This window comes from Scedosporium apiospermum (genome assembly GCF_000732125.1).
Source record: "Scedosporium apiospermum strain IHEM 14462 chromosome Unknown SEQ_SAPIO_0098, whole genome shotgun sequence".
Classification (NCBI taxonomy): Eukaryota; Fungi; Ascomycota; class Sordariomycetes; order Microascales; family Microascaceae; genus Scedosporium; species Scedosporium apiospermum.
Genome location: NW_015971799.1, coordinates 268,357 through 289,355, shown reverse-complemented (window position 1 = coordinate 289,355; position 20,999 = coordinate 268,357). Strand labels below are relative to the sequence as shown.

At 51.4% G+C, this 20,999-nt stretch overlaps 3 protein-coding genes and 3 pseudogenes across 3 annotated transcripts; 3 read left to right on the top strand and 3 right to left on the bottom strand.

The window, feature by feature from the left end:
- Positions 1–1,092: 1,092 nt before the first annotated feature.
- On the bottom strand, positions 1,093–2,895 carry SAPIO_CDS5249 (annotated as a pseudogene; the record flags this gene model as incomplete).
- A 4,783-nt stretch (positions 2,896–7,678) lies between these two features.
- Positions 7,679–8,323, top strand: SAPIO_CDS5248 (uncharacterized protein; the record flags this gene model as incomplete). Its single annotated transcript, XM_016787611.1, has 4 exons — positions 7,679–7,699; positions 7,784–7,863; positions 7,961–7,980; positions 8,055–8,323. The coding sequence occupies 4 exons, from the start codon at positions 7,679–7,681 to the stop codon at positions 8,321–8,323; spliced, it is 390 nt and encodes a 129-aa protein (XP_016642626.1).
- Positions 8,324–8,501: 178 nt separating this feature from the next.
- SAPIO_CDS5247 lies at positions 8,502–9,149 on the bottom strand (annotated as a pseudogene; the record flags this gene model as incomplete).
- A 689-nt stretch (positions 9,150–9,838) lies between these two features.
- SAPIO_CDS5246 (uncharacterized protein) lies at positions 9,839–10,618 on the top strand (the record flags this gene model as incomplete). Its single annotated transcript, XM_016787610.1, has 5 exons — positions 9,839–9,998; positions 10,076–10,100; positions 10,248–10,407; positions 10,477–10,484; positions 10,573–10,618. 5 exons carry the CDS (start codon positions 9,839–9,841, stop codon positions 10,616–10,618), a joined length of 399 nt encoding a protein of 132 aa, XP_016642625.1.
- A 712-nt stretch (positions 10,619–11,330) lies between these two features.
- Positions 11,331–12,002, bottom strand: SAPIO_CDS5245 (uncharacterized protein; the record flags this gene model as incomplete). The annotated part of the gene is made up of 2 exons (XM_016787609.1): positions 11,331–11,386; positions 11,495–12,002. 2 exons carry the CDS (start codon positions 12,000–12,002, stop codon positions 11,331–11,333), a joined length of 564 nt encoding a protein of 187 aa, XP_016642624.1.
- A 7,156-nt stretch (positions 12,003–19,158) lies between these two features.
- SAPIO_CDS5244 lies at positions 19,159–20,766 on the top strand (annotated as a pseudogene; the record flags this gene model as incomplete).
- Between the last annotated feature and the right edge of the window lie 233 nt (positions 20,767–20,999).

Below are 20,999 nucleotides of genomic sequence, written 5' to 3'. Positions count from 1 at the left end.
TTGAACTGGAAGCATAAGGAAAAGTGGTGGGGCACACACAGATCAACACCTAAGAAGTCTTTCCGCCATGCCTTCCTCTTCTTTTTTGCTTCCGCCGCTATTTGAAGGGGAGACCTTGAGGGTAGCGCCGAAGGTTAAATTCCCAAAACAAGCAAGCGGGATGGCTCGATGTCCCGTTCGGGAATGTCGACGCGGAGCTTCTCTTCGATCGAGTTCGGGTCCGAGTCGAGGCCCTCCGCCATCTGCTCTGCCCCTCTCGACTTCGGGTCTTCGGGCGATCTGAGCCCCACTGACACCCCGCCATACTTGGACACTCACCGCAAAACACTGGAGCTTCGAGGCCTCAGCAGTCTCCATTGACTCGCATCATGCATCATCGGAACCTTGGTTCGGGAAGAAAGTCTAGACTATCCACTTAGTCACAAACTCACATAGGAGACACATCGCATTGTTGAAGACAATAGAGCCATCGGGGTCCGCGGGTTCCTTGGCGGCGGCTCTCCTGACCTCTTTTTTTCAGCGCGGTCCACTATTTTTTTTTTTTTTTTTTTTTTTTTTTTTTTTTTTTTTTTTTTAAATTTTTAGTTTACACACCTAGCGACCCAATCTAGGAAAATGAAACTGTAAGAGATCATAAGGCCATTGAAGGTTAAACCAAATGCGCCATGCCCGACAACTTCCACTTACACTTACACAACTCGGACACCTTCTCATTCATCCAACTTGGATGCCGGGAGTTTCCTCCCCCCCTTCATTTCTTCTTTTGCCTCAGTGCTCGAATCCGGGGGTCCTGGCTCAAACTTTATGGTCCGACTTGGATCCTCGTGAGATCAAGGACCAATCACTCGAGTCGAGGAGGGCCAATACCGGAATTCAAGAAAGGGAAAACAAAATTGGGTATTTCATCTGTAACTTAACCAAAAAGTCTTCTCTCGCATCAATCCGCAACAGGGAAAACCGAGCTCACCAGAACCCATCGGAACAACACATTCCACATTTACAATTATTCATTATCCTTTAAAATCATCCAGTAGTTAAAACTCACGCACACCACACTCTCTTGTCCCCGCTAACAACCATTAAAAAAAATCTTCACGGAATATCACGCCTCTCAGCACCCTCATCAGAGCTATCCGACTCCCAATTCTCCGCCAAAGTCTGCTTATTAGTGAGCACCGGATTCCTCAGCGTAAACGCGAACCCGATAAGCGGCACGCAAAGGCAAATACCAATGATGGTAAGGATGCGCTGCGCATACTTGTACGAGACGATAATGGCCTCGCGCTCTCGTGTACCCACGGGATACGCAGCGGCAGCGTCGAAGGGGTTTCCGTAGGTGAACTCGGCCAGCGTCTCGTTGATGCCGGCGAGGTTCTTGCTCAGCTGCTCGGGGAGCACCTGGCTCCAGACGGCGCCGGAAACGGCGTTGCCGAGAGCCGAGCCGACGTTGTAGAGGGCGAGGTAGATGCCCGTCATGACGGCGAGGTGCTCGTGGGTCAGGTAGGCCTGGAGAGAGGCCTGTGCCGGGTAAGGGAACATGCCGCCAGCGATGCCGAGGAGGATCTGGGCGGCGATGACGCCTGCGCGGGTGGAGCCGTGAGCTTCTCCGCGGTATCGGATGAGGAGGCCAAAGGCGACCATGAAGAGGCAGGTCCCGATTACGATGAAGATCTTGAGGCGTCTGACGGCGAAGACGATTAATCCTAGAATGGTGCCGGTGATAACGCTGAAGAAGGAGTAGAAGGAGGTGATACGCGTGGCAGATTTGATACTGAAATCGAACGCGACGATGAGCACCGTATACAGGTAATCGCCCTGCATGTACCAAGCAAAGTTGAGGAAGCACGCGATGCCCAACGGACCCCAAACGGCCCGGTTCTTCATCAACTTGAACGGCACGAGCGGGTGCGGCGCTCGGAGCTCCCACAGCACGAACACCGGAACGGTGCAGACGCCCACGACGAGCGGCGCGATGATGTGCGCCTTCTTCCACTGGTGCCCTTGCGTGAACCCGCCGGCGAGCGTCAGAGGGACCAGAATCAGCGCAAAGACGGCGATGACGAGGATGATGCCGATGACGTCGATGCGCCAGAACAAATCGACGACGAAGTTCTTGAATCCCAGCTGCGCGAAGTGCGACTTGTAGTTGTCGAGCAGGCCTCGTTTCCTGGCACGGCGGGAGACGACGCTGAGGCTGATGATGAGGGGCAGGGCGCAGAAGGTGTAGATGATGCACCACATGCCTACGCCCCAGCGCCAGGTGGTGGCGTCGAGGACGGCCTGGGACACGTCGCCGCTTACCCAGGTGTTGATGATGAAGGGGAGGGCGGGGATGTAAGAGAAGAGAAGACGGGCGCGGGTGGAGGTGATGTCTGCGATGATGACCTCTACGAGGAGGATGACCATGGTGTAACCGATCTGGTAGATGACGCTTCCACCGGCGAAAGTCTCGACGTTCTTGGCCACGGCCTCAACGATGGTTCCGAGGACGTAGAAGAAGACGGACAAGCAGATAAGCTCAACACGACCGAAGACGTCGGCGATCTTAGCAGAGGTGGGCTGAGCGGCAGCGGCGATGACGGCCCTCAGCACGTTAATGGACGCATTGATCGAGTGTTTGTCGAACGAAGCCGTCGCCGTGGGCTGGTAAGCGTAGCGCAGCGTCCCATCCAGGCCGTACGCGTAGGCGATGAGGAAGACGCCGAAGAAGATGAAGACGCGGTCCCAGAGGGTCATGACAGCGTGGATGGCCTCCATGCGCTGGACGCCGGGGGATTTTGCGTCTTGGACATTTTTGGCGGAGGCGTCGAGGACGACGGGGATGGATTTGCCGCCGTAGACGTGGGCGGGTTGCTGGTCTACATCCCCGAGGGTCTTTTCCTTGTTTTCTGGCATGGTGGGCTTATTGGGCTGTGGCTTGGGCCCATGGAAGCACAGGCTTGAGGTAGGTCTGTTAGAGAAGCTCAATGCCTTTATGGAGAAGGACTTGAGATGATGTCTGGAGAGGGCTAGGCAAGAATAAGGTGGGGTGGGAAACGCGGTTGCTTAAATGGTTCTGGGCACGACCTCGAGCTCCATTGCAGATCTTGGGTCCGGGTCGAGCAAGGATGAGGTACGAGAGAGTGGAGAACTGCAGATGCAAGAGAGCGGAAGCAGTGAAGCAACAGCGGATTAGAGGACCAGAGTGGAACAGAGGATTGGGACGCTACACTACGACAAATCGCCGAACTACCGCGCACTTACCTCGTAAACTACCGGGCAAAGGTGGTAGTGGGAAGAACTGATCAATATGTCACTGATACTTGTGGGGACTGTCTCGGCCGGCATGGACGACAGTGTTGTGCAGTGTGTAGACGAAGACAAACAAGCCGTGTTCCGGACATTTTAGACCCTTTCTTTCCTTCTTGTTTTCGTCTTCCTTTGTCCTCATTGATCTTCCCGGCTCGCTAGTGCACCAGTACCTCTCCGTCGGGTCGATGCACCCCATCTATGATACTGCTAGCTACTGTACACTACACTCTAGTGTACTCCGTACACTACGCGAAGCAAGAAGGTGGAGGCCCATCGGGACCGCCGATTACTCGGTGAAAGTCATTGTAGACGCGCTCAAAGAAAGTAACGGCTACATTGACGTAGAGCTCGTGTATTCTATACTTTTGAGTTTGGGAGGGGGAAACGAAAAAATCTTGGGTTTCCCAAACATTTCCCCTCCAGTGTGCGCGGTGCTCGGAGATTGATAAGATTTACCACGAAGCACTTGTACTAGTCAAACTAGGACCACCAAAAATTTTTTTATCAGATCCATGGATCGATCCATCTGATAACTTGGCAAAGTGTACATTTCAGGGCAAAAGCCAGCCAGCCGCTGTTGTCCGATGTCGCCAGCCAACAAAGTTAAACTCGTAGGCTCGGAGGACATGGCAGCTTCGAGTCTAGTGGGGATTGAATTAGGAAGCTCGACAGAATCCTTCTCACGTTTGTGAAGTTGTGGTCTGCTCATATTTGCTACTCTGCTTTACACTACTTGAACCCGACCTAGAGAGAGTGAGTCCGCAATACTACATGCCGGGATTAAGCTCCACCGTGCGCCCCTTGTCATTCTAGTAATGGAGGGTTACCGGGTCTCGGCATTGGATCGTTGTTTCTGGTCTTTGCTCTCTATTTTTGATTTTACTTTGATTTTTCTCGCCAAGTCTGTCTTTGCCAGGGATTGATATCAAGTGATCAAGTGTTCAATCCTTCGGGTTCGCTTCTGTCATAGATGTACCTCGCCGGCGTCGGCGTCGGTCTCTGCCGGATTCACCTTGGGAAGGAATCGCATCCATGTTATCCCAAAGCCGACCAAGAATGCACCCAGTTGCGGGACCCCCCTTGAAGAGGTAATGCATAATCTACAAACGTCGTATTACACGCATGATCCCTGTGCCCACTGTGGTGCTTGAGCTAGTGTAGTGGGAAGAGAAGAGAACGAAGTAGCAACTCTGTCAAGCGAAGGTGTCAATCCAATCGGTATTCAGAAAGTGGTAGTTAATGCCATTATCAATAACCTCGAAATGCTCAACAGCCTGAGTCATGACGGGCATTTCATCAGTGATCTACTCAATACTTCGTACTTGGTCAAAGTGGCAACGTTACTGCCTTCGACAGGTCACCACAGACGGACCATTTACGCGAGGAAGAAAGAGCAAAAGTCCTCAACTCCAAAGGCTGTCAAGGTGCCGTTCCCCACTGAACCGGAAGCTTCACGGACCATTTTTTTTTTCTTTTTTTTGTTTCTCATAGCGTGGGGGGCGCACTAGGAAGGGACCCATGCAATCTCCCCCGACCCAGCGCCCAAACACACGACAGAGCAACTCAGCCGGCGAGAGAGTTGGACCGTTTCCGAACGACGACTTTCAGTGAAAGGCTGTGGAGGAGTGGTGCGTCATGCGCCATGCGCTCTCTATCCGATTGGGAGGTTAGCCCGCGGGGTTTGGGCTCGATTCTCTATCACCGGCTCGTGGGATGTGCACCGTAACGAATTGTTACTGCATATATCACATCGGCAGACCCGAAGTCGAGAGAGGAATGTAACCCCCTGCCCGTGTCGAGTCAACTGATCTAATTTTTTTTTTTTTTTTTTTTTTTTTTTTAATACTTCGTCCGAGTTCCAGATCCTTTGATGCTCTGCACGAAGGTCCACATCTCACTCCCTCGATCTCGGGACTCGGTTACTTCGTGCCGTTTGAATATAGAATTTGATGGCTCCATCGCTAGCGCTAAGGGCTTCTCTTTTCGGCTACTTCTCCGCGTTGAGTTGAACAGAAGTTCTTGGCAGTGAAAAGTAAAAGTTTCTTGCTTCGTAAGTGTCTTGTAAGTGTGATCTAGTACGGCGGCTTTTTTTTTTTTTTTCTACTTCTTTTCTATCCCCTTCTTTCGCGCCTTGAGGTTGAAGTAAATTCGGCTCAGGTCACCGCGAATTGCTCTCTATTTCGGGGCTATGGGAAAACTACGAGGTGCATCGAGTGATGAGATGGAAAAGAGAGAGGGGGGAAAAAATTGGCCAGGCTTGGGTGAGGAGGGATCACCTCTCTGAGTCTCTCGATCGTGCCCGTCTTGATCTCTTGCTGCGAAGACTGCTCCAGACGGGATTGTCCTACCACACCCTACGAAGTACTTGTGCCGAGTCGGTGCAAGCGTGCTTTTGTGGCATTGGTCAGGAAAAGAATGGCACTGATTGATATGATCGATATGATTGATAATACGAAGTCGGCGCACTGGCATCAATCGATTCCCATCCATGACCAGGCTCTGGATTCCCCGTGAACGGAACAGAAATTCAATTGACTCTGTCAATCCCTGGGCCGCGCCACAATGCCTCTAGTGTCTCCCAAGACCAGACATCCACTACATTAGTGCCGACCGCAGGATTTGATCTAATGCACACTCACTGGTCACCACAGGGCTGAGGCTGCAACTCAATTCGTCCGACTTACGACATGGGACGCACAGAGCGGGTAAAGGTAGCGTTCACACATCCGACTTCGTTTCCAGTACTGCCATTGGAAGCCAAGGTCTTCGCCCATTGTGCGATTCTCCCCACTCGGAGGGAATTTGGCCGAGATGGAGCCTTTCCTTGCAAATCCTGGTGTGCTCCATTACGTGCGTAATGAATACTCCTCAATATACTTCGTACAAAGTAGTCAAGCCATTGGACAAGACTAGGTTGATACCAATCCAGATTGGGTAACTGGGCGGAAATGCTGGTGTACGAAGTATGGAGCAGTGTACCCGTATCGCAGGAGGAAGAGAGCACTTCGGGATTATGGCATTCTTCGGGAACGACCCGAGGTGCCAACTCTTTATTTTCCTGGGCGAATACTTCACTACCCTCATTTCTCTTTACCAATTACGCTGTATTTTACTTCGTCCCAAGTTTGAAAACCGCTCACTCCATCTGCGCTCGGGATGGAACGTCAACATGCGGACCACGTCCCAAGGACCTGGTCATACCAGGACCACGAAAGACTCCTCCCCATCCTTCCCCATACCTCGTTCATCGCGGTCACAGGACCCTATGTACTTCAGCTGCCAAGGGGCCCAACATTCGACTCTGCATTCAGCCTCAAGCCGTCCCCCGTGGGGGTGCTGCAGAGGGTTGAGCCATCTCATCGGAGCCTCGCATATCTATGACATAACAAAGTGTCAAGTCTCCTAGGTGCATGTGACGGTGTTCCGACTCGGAATCAAAGCGCTAGAAGTGCGGAAGTTGCACCTTAATGAGGTCGGCGGCGTCACCTTTTAGTCATGGAAATGGCGCGCCTTGTGCCTCGACTTGGGGTCTCGCCAGTCGGAAGCCAGGACATGCAACAAGGTGAGCTTGTTTTTTTCTGGTCTGGTCCTCGTACCAATAGTTGTACGCCCGATGAAGTTTGGCAGAGCTATGACTTCGGTATCCAGCTTAGGGAGAGACTAGTTGATGGTATTGCTTGTCCGGATGGGGAAACACCTCACGTGGATGGTATTGGAATCTTTTGAAACCTCATCGTTTGTTCTTCTAGTGAGGTAGCCCGGGAAGGTATATATATAGTTCGGGCGGGAATAGATGTCCGCTTTCTGACATCGAGTGATTGTCAAGTTGATGGGTCTCTCTAGGTCAAGGCGAAGAAAAAGGCGTCACCAAAGGAAAGGAAACGGCACCTCGAATTGTCGTCATTGCATCCCGTTGAAATAATGCATCTTCTTCCTGATAAACTGTTAGTAATTTATGCAGGACCAAATATCCGAGACACATCGGGTTTAATGCAGTCAGAGACTACACCATGCATCGAGTTTCATGACATCAACGGGTCGGTCCATGAATGATGATGATGGTGATGGGATTTGATTATCGAGAATGAAGACTGCAACTGACTGATAGCTATTAAGCTCCAGCCACTTGTGGCACCAACCGCCACACTTAAAATGACCGGCCCACGGCCCACGCTTTGCCGTGTTCGTGCATGTCAAATCCATGAATGTCGTAAGAGCCACGCCTAGTCTGAATGCAGAAACCTGCCGACATCACCACTGATTTAATTCGTAACCACCCCACCTCGCCATTGTCCCTAGTAAAACCAGTTCTTGAACTCAACTCCAGCTAAACTTCTTCTCTCATCGATACATTTCTCAGCCTCCTAGACAAAGACAAAAGAAGAAAATGGACGACGAGCTAGAACAGGTATGTTCACCCACCTAGCGCGGGGTACTGCAGGAACACTTCCCCATGGCGGGGTTCTAACCACGAGCCATTTGGTATCGACAGATCCGAAAGGCTCGTCTCGAGCAGCTCAAGGCGAGCGGTGGTGGTAGCAGCAAGGGCCGGCAGCAGGCAGACCAAGAGCAGTATGTTTTACTCACTTTTCTTTTTTCTCTCTCTGCTTCATTTTTCTTCCTCCCCCCAGCGTTTCTGTTTTATTTGCTAACCTCGACGGTGTGATAGGCAACAGCGGCAACAACAAGGTGAATACCCCTGAGAACCCGAGGAAATACACGTTCCCATGCATCTAACATGGTATTCTTCTCCTCTTCCACAGCCGAGGCGCGAAAGGCGATGCTCGATCAGATTCTACACCCCGAGGCGGCGGATCGGCTAGGTCGAATTCGGATGGTCAAGGAGTCGCGGGCGACCGAAATTGAGAATCGGCTGATCATGTTGGCGCAGACGGGCCAGCTGAGGCAGAAAGTTACCGAGGAGCAGCTCAAGGAGTTGTTGAACGCCGTGGCCGATAATAAAGAAGAGCAGAAGATTGTCGTGACTAGGCGGAAGGTGTGGGATGATGACGATGATCTATTGGATCTATGATTTTTCTTCCTTATTGGTGTTATTACAAGGCTTCCTTTTTGGCTGTTTTTGCGCGAAGCTAGCGGTTTGGGGACTGAAACTGAGATGGGTGTCGTGCAGACAATGCCTGTCTCCTCCCATCATGAACAAAACGAACGTCACGAGATAATAATATACAAATTATTCAAGCGCATCACCATCACGCCCTGCCAGCTTGCGCCGCCGCCTTCATCCTCTTCCTCTCCTCCCTCACCTTCTTCCGTATATCACGCATATCCGGAGGCTTCTCAATCCCCAACTCCGCTCTCAACTCATCAACATCCCTCTCCAACTGCTCCTCCCAATACACATTAATCACATCCTTCGCCCTCAACCCATTCTTCACAGCCCAAGGCAAATACGTCTGATAAAACCTCTGCCTCTCCAGCGGCTTCATCGTAAACACCGAAAGTGTGCTCAACCCCGTCATGGGGATCAACGTATTCGCGAACTCGAACGCCTTGAGTGCCACCTCGCCCTCCCTCACGATGGGCAACCCCGTCAACGCGTGGTAGAAATCGTGACACTCGCGGTACCGCTGCATGACGTAGGCGCATTCGGCGTCGTCGATGAAGCGCACGTGGGGGCGTGTGTCGGGGGAGACGCCCTCGCGGTCGAGCCAGCCGACGTAGGAGCGACCGACTGTGTTGGTGGGGAGGCTGCGGAGGCGGTCGAGGTTGAGGGAGGTGGAGGTCATGCGGGGGCGGTCGCGGAGGATGCGGCGGCCTGTGGGGTCGGAGAGCATGGCGTCGCGGAGGCGGTAGATGAAGTAGGGTGTCGCGGTGGTTTCTCCGAACGCGGAGATCATGTCTACAGGGAAGGGTTGCATTAGTTATTACGCTTCACTCCCGTCCCTCGATTTGTAGGCTGGGAATTACAAAAATGGAGCAATATCCGTAAGGAAGAACCTCGTCTACTCACCGCCGCGGTAGGGATTGAAGAAAGACGTGAGGCCGGACCCAATGGCTAGCGCAGCTCTCTCGATGCGTGTCAGAGGGATATGACCTGGGTAATTCGGTGGAGGGCGATTGAGCACCGAAAATGAGTGGGAGCAAGCTGCAACTCTCACGGGTTGCAAGGCCCGTGAGGCCCGTATTGGAGCTCTCACCAAACTCATCCTGAATCAATGAGAATTGTCCCAATTTGCAGGAGTTGAATCCCCAAGATTTCAGTTACTCAGTTCCCGAGAAACAGCATTTCCGTTGCTTCCAAGAAAAACCGTACGATACATCGGGAGAGCTCGCGAGAGCTTAAGCTGTCGCCAAATGTTGCCATCTGCCAAATCCCAACTTGTCCTCGCAAAACGTCGATCCTCAGACTTTGACCCCTCAGGCAGAAAGAATTAGTAATTCCGGGGACCGAGGTGGTCTGACTCTGGAAACCACGATCAAAATGGAAACACAATCACCAAAGCTCAACTCTCCACTCCAAACCCTCCCTCCGCGAACTCGATCGTAGCCCAAGAATCGACAGGACTCTACGACGACATCAGCAAAAATGCTCTACCAGCGATTCTCCCGCGGGGCAACCCGATTGACCTCCCAGCTCCGCTCGCCGGCCATCCGCTCGACCGTCCAGCGACGATTCAACTCCACCGTCGAGAACGAGTTTGTCAAGGAGCGACAGCACGCCAAGGACCACGCCGTCGGCACCACTGGTGAGGATTTACTTTCCCGGACGAGGCGATCAGGGTCGGTTGATGGATGGGATTGCTAATTGATCATTTGTTTTTAGATCTCTGGAAGAAGATCTCCCTCTTGTACGAACCCTCCCGATAAAACGCGTGATTATTCAATTTTTCTTCCACAACCATGCCCGGCTAGACCCATTGAGTCGGGACAAGAACCTTGGGAACCATGGTGGACGACCGTACATCAATTGAGATGCAGAATCTAATTGTTTGTAGTGCTTGCATTCCCGCCCTCGTCCTCGCTAGCGCCAACGCCTACAAGCTCTGGAACGAGCATTGGGAGCACTGGTCTCATCTTCCTCCCTTGGAGGAGCGCACCGAGTACCCCTACCAGAACATCCGCTCCAGGAACTTCAGCTGGGGTGATGGCGACAAGGTATGTAACCTTTTCAATGACACGAAGCTGCTGCCACACAAGATGACTCGATACTAACGGTTATTCTAGACCCTCTTGTAAGCATACACGATCTTTCTTTAAACGATATGCCCAGAAAGGCTGCGAGATGTTTGAGTGGACGCCGAATACTAACCTCTGAAATAGCTGGAACGACAAGGTCAACTACCACAACCACGACAAGGTCAAATAAGTGCATCGACCCGACTATCCTCGCCCAGACCAGATTGAATTTTTGAGGATTTTTGTTCTTGGGTCGAGGACGATGAAGCGAAGAGTTTGAGGAGGTTTTTGGAGAAGTCCATTAACAACACTTTGTACACACCTGTTTCCTAGACTAAGCTACGTTAGAAACTAGAAACTTTTTCCCCAATGGAATGCTCTGGACTTGGTGGTGACAAGACGCTTCTCGGCGAGAGCTTTGCTCTCGATGTCTCGCAACCTCTCGTAACCCCAGAACGTCTTGAATTGGTGACATCTCTTTGCGGCTTCGAGGAGTGGAGATTTAGAGTTAGAAGCACGCACGCACCAGAGGGTGAATACTCAAATTAATATCAGGATGCCCGCTCACTCGCGCCTCGAATCCTCATCTAGGCAGGGGTTCTATTACCGTCCGTATTATCCTATTTCACATTACCTCTCCGAATTATGACATGAACCATTGAAAAGACAACAAGCATTCTTGTAACACCCGAGATGAGCGACAAGACACTCAAAAGATCGACAGCAAACAAAGCCCACACCTCGTCAATGACGATAGAGGGATCATACGAGATCATCATCGATGTCCCCACAATGAAAAGAAAAGAGAAAAACAAAACAGACATTCAAAAGTCGTGCACCAATTTCAACTGGAACGGGCGCACGACGTCGTGGAGAATCCACATTACAACCTTCCCGGCGTCTTAGTCCTTGTCATCATTTTCTGAGGATTCCTCTGCAGATGCTTGAGAGCTCTCATCTGGGCGGAGCAAAACTACTTGGTTAGGTCCATCTCAAGAAAAGGAAAGAAAAAGACTTAGCAAATGTAGTTTGGGGATCAATGGAGTTTTACAAGATTCGAACGTACCGTCTTCCTCGTTGTCATCATCTTCGTCGCCATCATCATCCTCCTCCTCCTCCTCTTCTTCTTCTTCCTCATGTCCATCCTCGTCCATAGCGTCATCATCCTCACGTTCACTCCTCGGCGCTATCCTCGTAGGTAACACCATGCGCCGTCTCCCACCTCGCGACATCCCCGCCGCCTCAGCCGCCTCGGCGATCACCATCCGGTTAACCTGTTGAGGAAGGGCATAAGCCCGCGTGCTGTACGGACATTCAATTATTCCGCCATTTCTGTAGCGGTGGACGCCCGTGACGGGTGCCCGCTTCGGGCGAGGCGCGCCTTTGGAGAGAGAGCGGGCTGGTTGGGGGTCTAAGGTCGCGCCGCATATCCGGCAGCGAAGACGGGGGCGCCCGGCACCGGGGAATCGGGGCGAGTGAGGGGGTTTGCCATCTTTATCCCGTGAGTTGTCGTTGCTGTTGTTGTTCGGAGGTCCGTGGTGTTGAGTGCTTGAGGGGAGTGTGGATAGGGCCATGATGGGCTTCGTGTGTAGATGGTGGTTACTGTGATGAAGACAGGAGCGGGAATATTACACTTAGGCAAGCTAGTGGTTCGAAGATGGATATGTCTAGGTGTGGAATACGTTGGAAGATGTTCGGGCGAAGAGAGGGGAGGAAGAAGAGAACTGAACCAAGTCTTTGATTCTCTTTACACCGTGAATTTGGGCGTACAAAGAGCAATTGATCTTTCTATGGAATTCCCAGTCGATGGCAACCGGAGGGTAATAATATAACCCCCAACATGCAATCCCGGCAGCACCAACTCTTCTCGAAAGCCTGTCGCTAAGAACACCCAAAAACGGAGAAACTTGGAGAGCTGAAACAAGAAGAGCATCCAGGAAAAGGAAAGGAAAAAATAATCACAAACATAACGGACGGCTCTCCTCCCTGCACGCCCCCGGCGAACATGTGAACGTACAGATCTGTAGCTTTCCGGAGCCGCTTGTGCAGTGCCGCCGGCCCCTCTTGGTGCAGCGAACCCGATAGGCCACCTACCAGTGGTCGACACGCAGCCAAGCACCTAAATGAACTTGATTTTGAGTAAGTTACACGACCCTCCTAGGTCCTCGTCGTAGGGTCTTGCAGAAATAGCTCCGCTGCCACACGTTGAGTAGGAGGCACACGTTGACGGCCGGCTACGCGGGTCGCCGGGGCCCCTTTGCCCGCCGAGAGCCATGCGGCCGTTGCAGATTGCGTGCTCTAGCGAGTGGGAGTAGTGGCCGAGAGCCGTTGGGCAGTTTTGATTAACCCCTTTTCTGGGAGTTTTTGTTGATGGGTATTACTATCTGTGATTGGGACACTCTCATCTGACTGAGGACGTCATAAGACAGAGAACGGACTCGTCGAGGCTCAGTCCAGCTACTCTTAATAGCCCATTCCTCCGTCGCCAGTTTCTTCATATTATAACTGATTATCGAAGCGAAGCTTGATATTATGCGACCTTCGGCCCGCATAGTTTTTATTCTATTAATATCAAAAGTGGTGACCTGGTCCATCACATCTTCATTGCTTCTTCGCATCACCGACCCTCTGCACCCCAAGAGATAGCCAACCATGTACGACGAAGTGCTCCATGGGAAATGTGATCTGGTAGGAACAGATTGGCGGCCTACTTATGCCCCCCTGACAGCGGCATGAAGAACCCAATATTTGTTGACTTTGGCCTGCGGCTGGCCAGTCCATTTCTAAGCCGAAGTTGTGCTCATCAAAGCCCATGAAGCCAATGCCTCTCCAACACTCACCCGAGGACGACGGCCCGATGGAGAGGGCGTCCATGTGGAGCCGGACGGGAATATTTCCTAGTCGGCCCAGAGACTAACATGGGAAACCGGCACGAAATGGTAGCCAAAAGAAGGCTCGGCTCGCGTCTCGCTTAGGTTTTGCGTTCATAAAACCGGGGAACCGGGAAAAAAAAATGTGACTGCACCGCTTGGAATTCCACTTCTCTGCAGATGCATGCGGGCGATTGAGCCCGTATAACAGCGAGTCTGTTTATTTTATTTAATTTTTTTTTTTGTTCTTTTGGACTTTCATTTCAGGGGAGAGACCCAACGAAGGATGACATTCGAACATTCGATCTCCGCGATGTGGCTCGCTGAGGGTAAGAGTGGTCCGATTTTAACCACTCTTTCGAACCTGCTCTGCAGCAGCCAGCTTTACAGGTTGTAGAATACTAGCTTCTTGGGGTTTCTTCTGTCCGGTCTGGACCCTAGAGTGACGATTCCTCAGATCCAGGATCAGAGACTTCAAGAGTTTCCTCCCAACAGTGTCAGCTATCCCTGGTAGCACTTCCGAGCCCCCCACCCTCTTTCGACTCTTCCCTCTTTTTCATTGGGGATGGAAAGGGGGGGTTGACGAATAGAGAAGAGTAAAAAAAAGATCTTATCAAAGGTATGGTAAAGTGGTGGGAAGGAAAGGGAACGGGAGGGAAGGAACAGAAAAAAGAAAAAAAAGCATCACCCCCGCAACAACATGACACTTCCTTCATGCGTCGAGGGTGGTTGTGGGTGACACCACAATGGATCTTGGGATTTCTCTCGTCAAAACGGAGAACATCCGAACAGAAGAATCAGTCGATGCCCTGCAGAGCAAGACGAGGAAGGAAGGGATCGCCGCTCCGATTAGTGTACGGAGTACATTGTTTCCGAGCGGCCTTTATATAAATAATTGCTTCTTTCCCTGGGTTTGGAGCGAGGTGATGTTGTGGCCTTCACTAGCTGCAGGTGAACCAATCTAGATATTAGTGATGGCTTGCTTGCAGGGGGGGAGTAGACGAAGGGCCCCGGATCTATTATGAAGTATTCTATGCAAGAAAACCAAGCCTGGCCACTGTTTTTGGTTGAGCCAGAACTTGACTTGGTGGAATCGCTAGTTTTCCATGGCCCCCGCAGGACGCAGCTATTTATGTTGGTAACATATCGATTTCTCCGGGGACGCATTTTGCTTTGTCCTTTTGGCGGAAATGTCCTATTCTAGTTTCGAGATCGGAGGATTCCGGTAGGAGGAAAGAGGGTCTCGTTCTCATCCTGGTCCAGGCATGTTAACGTTAACTGGGGTCAATACGTGCAGCGTAGGCGTTCATGACGTGTTCTGATGAATGACGCGTGCGGGCACTCTCAAGAGTGTAGGAGTGCGCGATAGATCTGCAAGGCTTGACCTTCACGGCCCCTGTAGAGAAGGATGAGGATGAATGGGGCAACCCGTGAGGAAAAGGCAATCCACTGCATACCCGGTTTCTCTCCTGCCGACCTCTCATTCGACCATCGTCGACACCATCTCAACACAGGCCCCCCCAACTTACATCAAGGAAGGGCTCTTGTCCGTTGGGGGATATATTTGGACATTGCCGCTTGCATGGGTCATATTAATACGCTACGGATGTTCCCTTCCGCTCCCTTAGGATGGGGCTGGCCTAGCCGCCGATCGCTTCAGGTCTATGGCTGTCTTCTACATCAATGCCGTCTAGGATTAATGCTGCCTGTCTCGATAGGCTTGCCCAGATCCGAAGAACGTAGTCCGATCGGGGGAATGACGAGCAACTCCTGCGATACTGACATTCTCGATGCACATAAATCTCTAGTAAGATATGATCTGTCATAACAGACAATCCCTTTCCGTTGGTTGGAGGGGAAACATCACATCACAGTCCCCGGACATCTCGGTTCCTATTGGCTTCCTATTGCTGATGAGGTCCCTCCATGAACGCATCGGCGACAAAATAAAGCTACCGCTCGTTTCTGACTTGCCAATGAATGGTTCCAGATAATTTCTCAGATCGCAGCGGCAGTGAGGAGGGACGGACCTGTTGCGAGTCCGTCAAGCTTGGCAAACCACGTCTGCAGAGGCAGATGCCGACATAATGTTGCCGCGATGCTTGTGGCCTTTAGGAGAAGTGAGATTAATGGTGGGTCAGGAAAGGGGGAATGCGGTCCATCGAGGGTTTGTAGCCAGGCTGATGTATTCTGCAATTGCGGAGATTGGGATGCACGCCTTCCCCACTCCCAAGGAGGACCAGAGCCAGCTCCATGGGCAGGAGGTCGAGAAAGAGAAGGCTCTGGGCTAGCACTGCATTGGCGAGACATGCCGATCCAATAGGCAAGCTTCCAGAAGGACCTGTCATGATAATGATGGGGGTCACTATGTTCCAGAAGGGCAGTGGATCTGAATCTACTCCCTACCTTCGAGCAAAGCGAACTGGAAAGCAAAAAGAAGCAAGATTGGGGCTTTCGTTTCTAACCTCCCTCCCCTCGATATACAGCTGCTCCGCCGAGTTCTGCGCTGCGTGCTAGTATCAGCTGAGACTAATCCTCCCTTCCCCTTTCGTCTCGAGATCCATTGCTAGGACCTCTAGCACGCAAGACTTGAGCCACGATTTAACTCGATGGATCCACTCCTCGGGAGAATTGCGTGCGGCCCAGCCAAAACAAAAGAAGTCTCGTCGAGTGATTACAGTGGTATCGAAGACGAGGTCTCTCCTGCCATATTCGGTAATCGGCAGGATATTTTCCTCGCTCTATCATCTGGAGAGAAGGCTAGACGGGGTAGAAAAGGCAGAAATGACAGCAGAATACTAGTGATGATGTAAATTACGACGATGTTGAACCGTGTTCATATTCGGGGGTCGCTAACAAATTGTGTCGGGCGAGTCCGGCCAGCATGTACTTCGGTGTCTGCAGTTTCCAGTGGTTATTCACATATTTGGAATTAACTCCTAGTCGAGCAGACGGCAGGAAAGCACAGCTGCTGCAATGTTGCAGATGGGAGTATGCTATTCGCATTTCTGTCCCTCCAGTCTCTTAGTGCCATCTTGATCTCCCCCATCTTGAAACTTCTCGGTGAGGCGCGATAAATACTCCGCTCGCTGCGAAAGCTTTGTTTCGACTAGATCATCCACGCCTTCCATCCAAAATCGGGAGATCAGTCTTTCTATGTTCTCCGTAAGTGAAAATGAAGTAAATCTTCTACGAAGATGCTGGTCAAATAGAGGGTACATGGCGTCGACGGAGTCCAAACAATGCGCAAACCAACATGCACCAGTCTGCCATGCGAGCCGCATAGTTTCACCCAGAAAAGCTGGCTGCCCGGTGCGCTCGGATTGAGAAAGCTCCTCCCGGTCGAGAATGCACATAAAGTCCTCTCGCCTCGCACGATAATGGTCTATAATCGCTTCTTCCCCGATTTCATCGATCGCATGACCAGAAATCCAGTATGGGATATCGATCATAGACGCGGGTCGAGAACAGATCCACTCAAGGTCAACTATGGCCGTGACGTTCCAGTCGCTATCGACGAATATATTGCTAGGATGGAGATCTGTGAATTGCATGCGGAAGGGTCCGTAACGGCTATCCCGGCCGTAGTAATGATGTGCAACTGTTCTTAGAAGTGTTTTTACCGCTAATTGTGGCCGTCAATCCCATTCACTGTAGACGGCATTCGGCTGGGCCGTGAAACGCTGATCATGAAACGTCACGAGTTCCGATACATATGGGTCGACAAAATTATATGTAGTCTTCTCTTTCAGTATACGAGGGGCGCCTTCGTTCTCGTGAATCATGACACCACAGGTAAGAGGCCGGTTGTAAGAGTAAGAGTACCATCATCGTGGAATTCGAATGCACCGATACGTGGCAGGGGAATTTTCGCAAGGGCTAATATCAAACGGGCTATTCCTTGGAATAGGGTATCTCGCTTCGTTTGGATGTTACGGCTCGTGCTAGTCCAAGTCTTAGATAGCATCTGTCCTGTTGTCTCGTCTACATAGTCGAGGAGAAGGTAGCCCATCCGAAGTGATTGCTGGGATGAGTGTCGGATATACATCGACGGCATAGGAAATCCAAAGGTTTGGCAGACGTATCGTCGAAGTCTCCTAAACCAACGGATATAGAATGGCAAATGATTCGAATGAGTATACTGAGTCGATTTTTAGTGCCATCATAACAAGTTTGAGCAAGATCAATTTCATCTTACCTTGGCACCTGAATCTGGAACCTTGCTTTCATCCCTCCCCTTCCCCGAAGGTTCCACCTCCATCATCCGAAAATCCAAAGCCGATCAAATGGGGGATTGGGACTTCGGGGCAATGCTCCTGTATCCACCCGTACGTTGCGACTTCACAATTCAGTTTCTTGTCCACGGTTCCAGGGTAGTGTCTCTCGGCCAATTTGTGCGGCAGCGGACAGCACATCTGAATCTTTCTTATTACGTTGCCTGCAGAATCCTCTACGAGGACGGGAATGCAAACGTTAAAGGAGCCGCGCATCCAGTCTACCGGCTTTTGGACTACACACCACACCTTCTTCGCGTTGATGCCGCTGGGCTCGTCATTGTGTAAGGAGAGACCGAGATGATGCGCTCTCAACGTCGCGATCGTCTCTCGCTGGGCTTTCGACCACAGGTAAGTGTACAGCTCGTGAGTAGCCCGTGCCCACTCAATTTGGTTGAGGACATTGTCTTCATGGTCGACTGCGGACTCATAGGTGATGGGGAGGCGGTCAAGAAGTGGTATTGTCTTTGTCGACATCGGAAGCTACGAGATCGACCAAATCGAATTAGGTCAGATAGTGGATGTTTTATTTATCCCCATCTCAAGAAGGACGCGGTTTTGGACAGCAAGGAAATGAGTGTCGTGATGAGGAAGCGGTTGTGGTTTCACGTGATCTCGTGAGGACTCCTCAACTCCTCCGCCTCCTCATGTCCATTTTACCCGCGTGAGAACGCGTGTGGCAATGGAACGACGTCACAAATTCAACGACCACAGCTCGCTGCGCTTGTCGGAAATAGCCACACTATTCGGGCCGCTCCGTATCCACTCCCAAAATCGTCCCTACTATATCTTGTGCTCGGCCGCCTTTGTCTTTCTTACCATTCAATCGAATTTGGCCCCGGCGTCCTTAAAGGTTATTGATCAGGGCCTGGGCGTTCTCAAGTGATCCGTCCCTGTAGTCTGGATCTTGCTCTGGTCCCCAAAAAGAAGAAAAAAAAGGGCCGTAATTATCTTCGTGGATGGAGCTAGAAACTGGATGATATTATTAGTTGACAGGGACTCACTTTTGGTGCATTGCTGGAGGAATTGGCGGCCCCCTTCTCCTCTGCTGTTTAGTGATCTCCCCTGGCCGTAGAGGATAGGTATGCGCCGAGGCCTGGAATAAACATCGACGCCGAGATGCCTCTTCGAATAACGACCTGGAATGGTTAGTGTCTATTCTTCGAGCGTTCAGTTGCGTTGCTCCGAGCTAACATTTGGCTGATTTAGTGAACGGCATAAGGAATCCATTTTCATATCAACCATGGTGCCAAACACGTACCTTTGAGGTGAGTTCAATTCTAGACTGCCTATTTTAAGAGAGAATGTGCTAACTGGGAGTGGAGGCCATGTTCGATATACTCGAGGCGGATATCGTTGTTATGCAGGAGACCAAGATTCAACGAAAAGACCTTCGAGATGACATGGTGCTCGTTCCGGGATGGGATGTCCACTTTAGTCTCCCAAAGCACAAGAAAGGTTTACTATTTTCGATTTCTAATTTTTTACGTTCACTGAGATAACTGACTCCTGTTGCAGGATATGCTGGGGTTGCCATATACACACGAACCTCGAAATGTTGCCCAATCCGTGCCGAAGAAGGAATCATGGGAGTCCTCACCCGCCCCAACTCTTCAACCTGTTACAGGGATCTCCCCCCATCCGAACAAATAGGAGGCTATCCAAAGCCTAGCCAGCTCTCCAATGTCGTCGACGAGATGACTCTAGATTCCGAGGGACGCTGCGTAATTCTTGAATTTCCAGCCTTTGTCCTCCTTGGGGTCTATAGCCCCGCTAATCGAGACGAGAGTCGCGACGAGTTCCGCATCTCGTTCCTTGAAGCCCTGGACGCGAGAATCAGGAACCTAGTCGCCGAAGGAAAGCAGGTAATCCTCACAGGTGATTTGAACGTGATAAGTTCCGAAAAGGACACCTGCAATCTCGCTGAGCGTTTGCGGAAGGAAGGCATGTCGGCTGCAGATTTCTTCTCTTCTCCGTCTCGGAGGCTGTTTAACCAGCTTTTATACGAAGGGCATGTCTTCGGTGCCCGAGACAAGGACAAGGATCCTGTACTGTGGGACCTGTGCCGGGTGTTCCACAAGGAGAGGGAGGGCATGTTTACGTGCTGGGATACCAAAAAGAATACCCGGCCGGCCAACTTTGGGAGCCGAATCGACTATGTCCTGTGCAGCAACGGCATCAAGGAGTGGTTTATTGATGCGAACATCCAAGAAGGTTTGATGGGGTCGGATCACTGTCCCGTATTCGGGATTATTTCCGATACAGTGGCGACTCAGAACGGGGAGAAAGCCCATATTCTCGATTTGGTGAACCCAGACGGCATGTTTCGAGACGGGCAGAGGCTAAGAGAATGGTCCAACAAGGACCTCTTGCCGTTGTCGGCGAAACTAATACCTGAATTCGACCGGCGGAGGAGTATTAAAGACATGTTTATGAAGAAGACACAACCCGCCAAGGCTACACCTACCACCGCTCGTACCACCGAGAACATGGATAGCACATCAGGTACTTTTCAAGACGATGTCGGCGATAACAATGATACAACTTCAACGGGAATGCCCCCACCATCAAAACCGACGGGATATGACAGTCCGCAAAAACCGAGTTCCCAGGCCAGCTCAACTTCCAGGCCGACAGAAAAGTCACCTGCAAAGCGGCCCGCAGCAACATCACCAGTCAAGTCCTTGGCGCGGGCAAGCAAGCGGCCGAAGCAGGGACAGACGCAAGCGGGCGCGTCAACGCCAAAGGCCAATTCGGGGCAGAGCACGCTCAAGGCATTTTTCCGACCGAAATCCACTCCGGGTAATTCGAAACCGGCGCCGCCGACTGCAAGTACGAGTACTCTTAGTACCGATACAGAAGACGCCGGCGGTGGTTTCAACTCTGGACCTAGCACCCAGGCGCAGACTCCCGTGGCATCGACACCCTCGGAGAGTAACAACGAGGTGTCTTCCGACGAGAAGAGGGAGTCCGACAGTGTCTTTGATCCCATTGAAAACAAGGAGTCTTGGTCGAAACTTTTGGGGAAGAGGGTTCTTCCCAAGTGCGAGCATGGGGAAACCTGCATTAGCCTCGTCACTAAGAAGCCTGGAGTTAATTGTGGTAAGTTCCTCTTGGGTCATTTCGCTTGCCGCCTTCACCACTCTTTTACTCCCCGCCACGATCTTCTCAAGCTGATCACAGTTTTATCGTAGGTCGATCGTTTTTCATCTGTCCCCGGCCGCTGGGTCCGTCCGGGGAAAAGGAAAAGGGAACGCAATGGAGATGTGGAACTTTTATATGGAGCAGCGATTGGAAGGAATCTCGAGCATAGAAAGTTCGTACGAATAAGCACGTCTTTAATGGAATCTGCATGTCAAACGTCAGTATGCCTCTTGGGAAGGTACCTTTTTGGAGAGAACCCAGGGGCGCCTTCCTCCAGCACTTC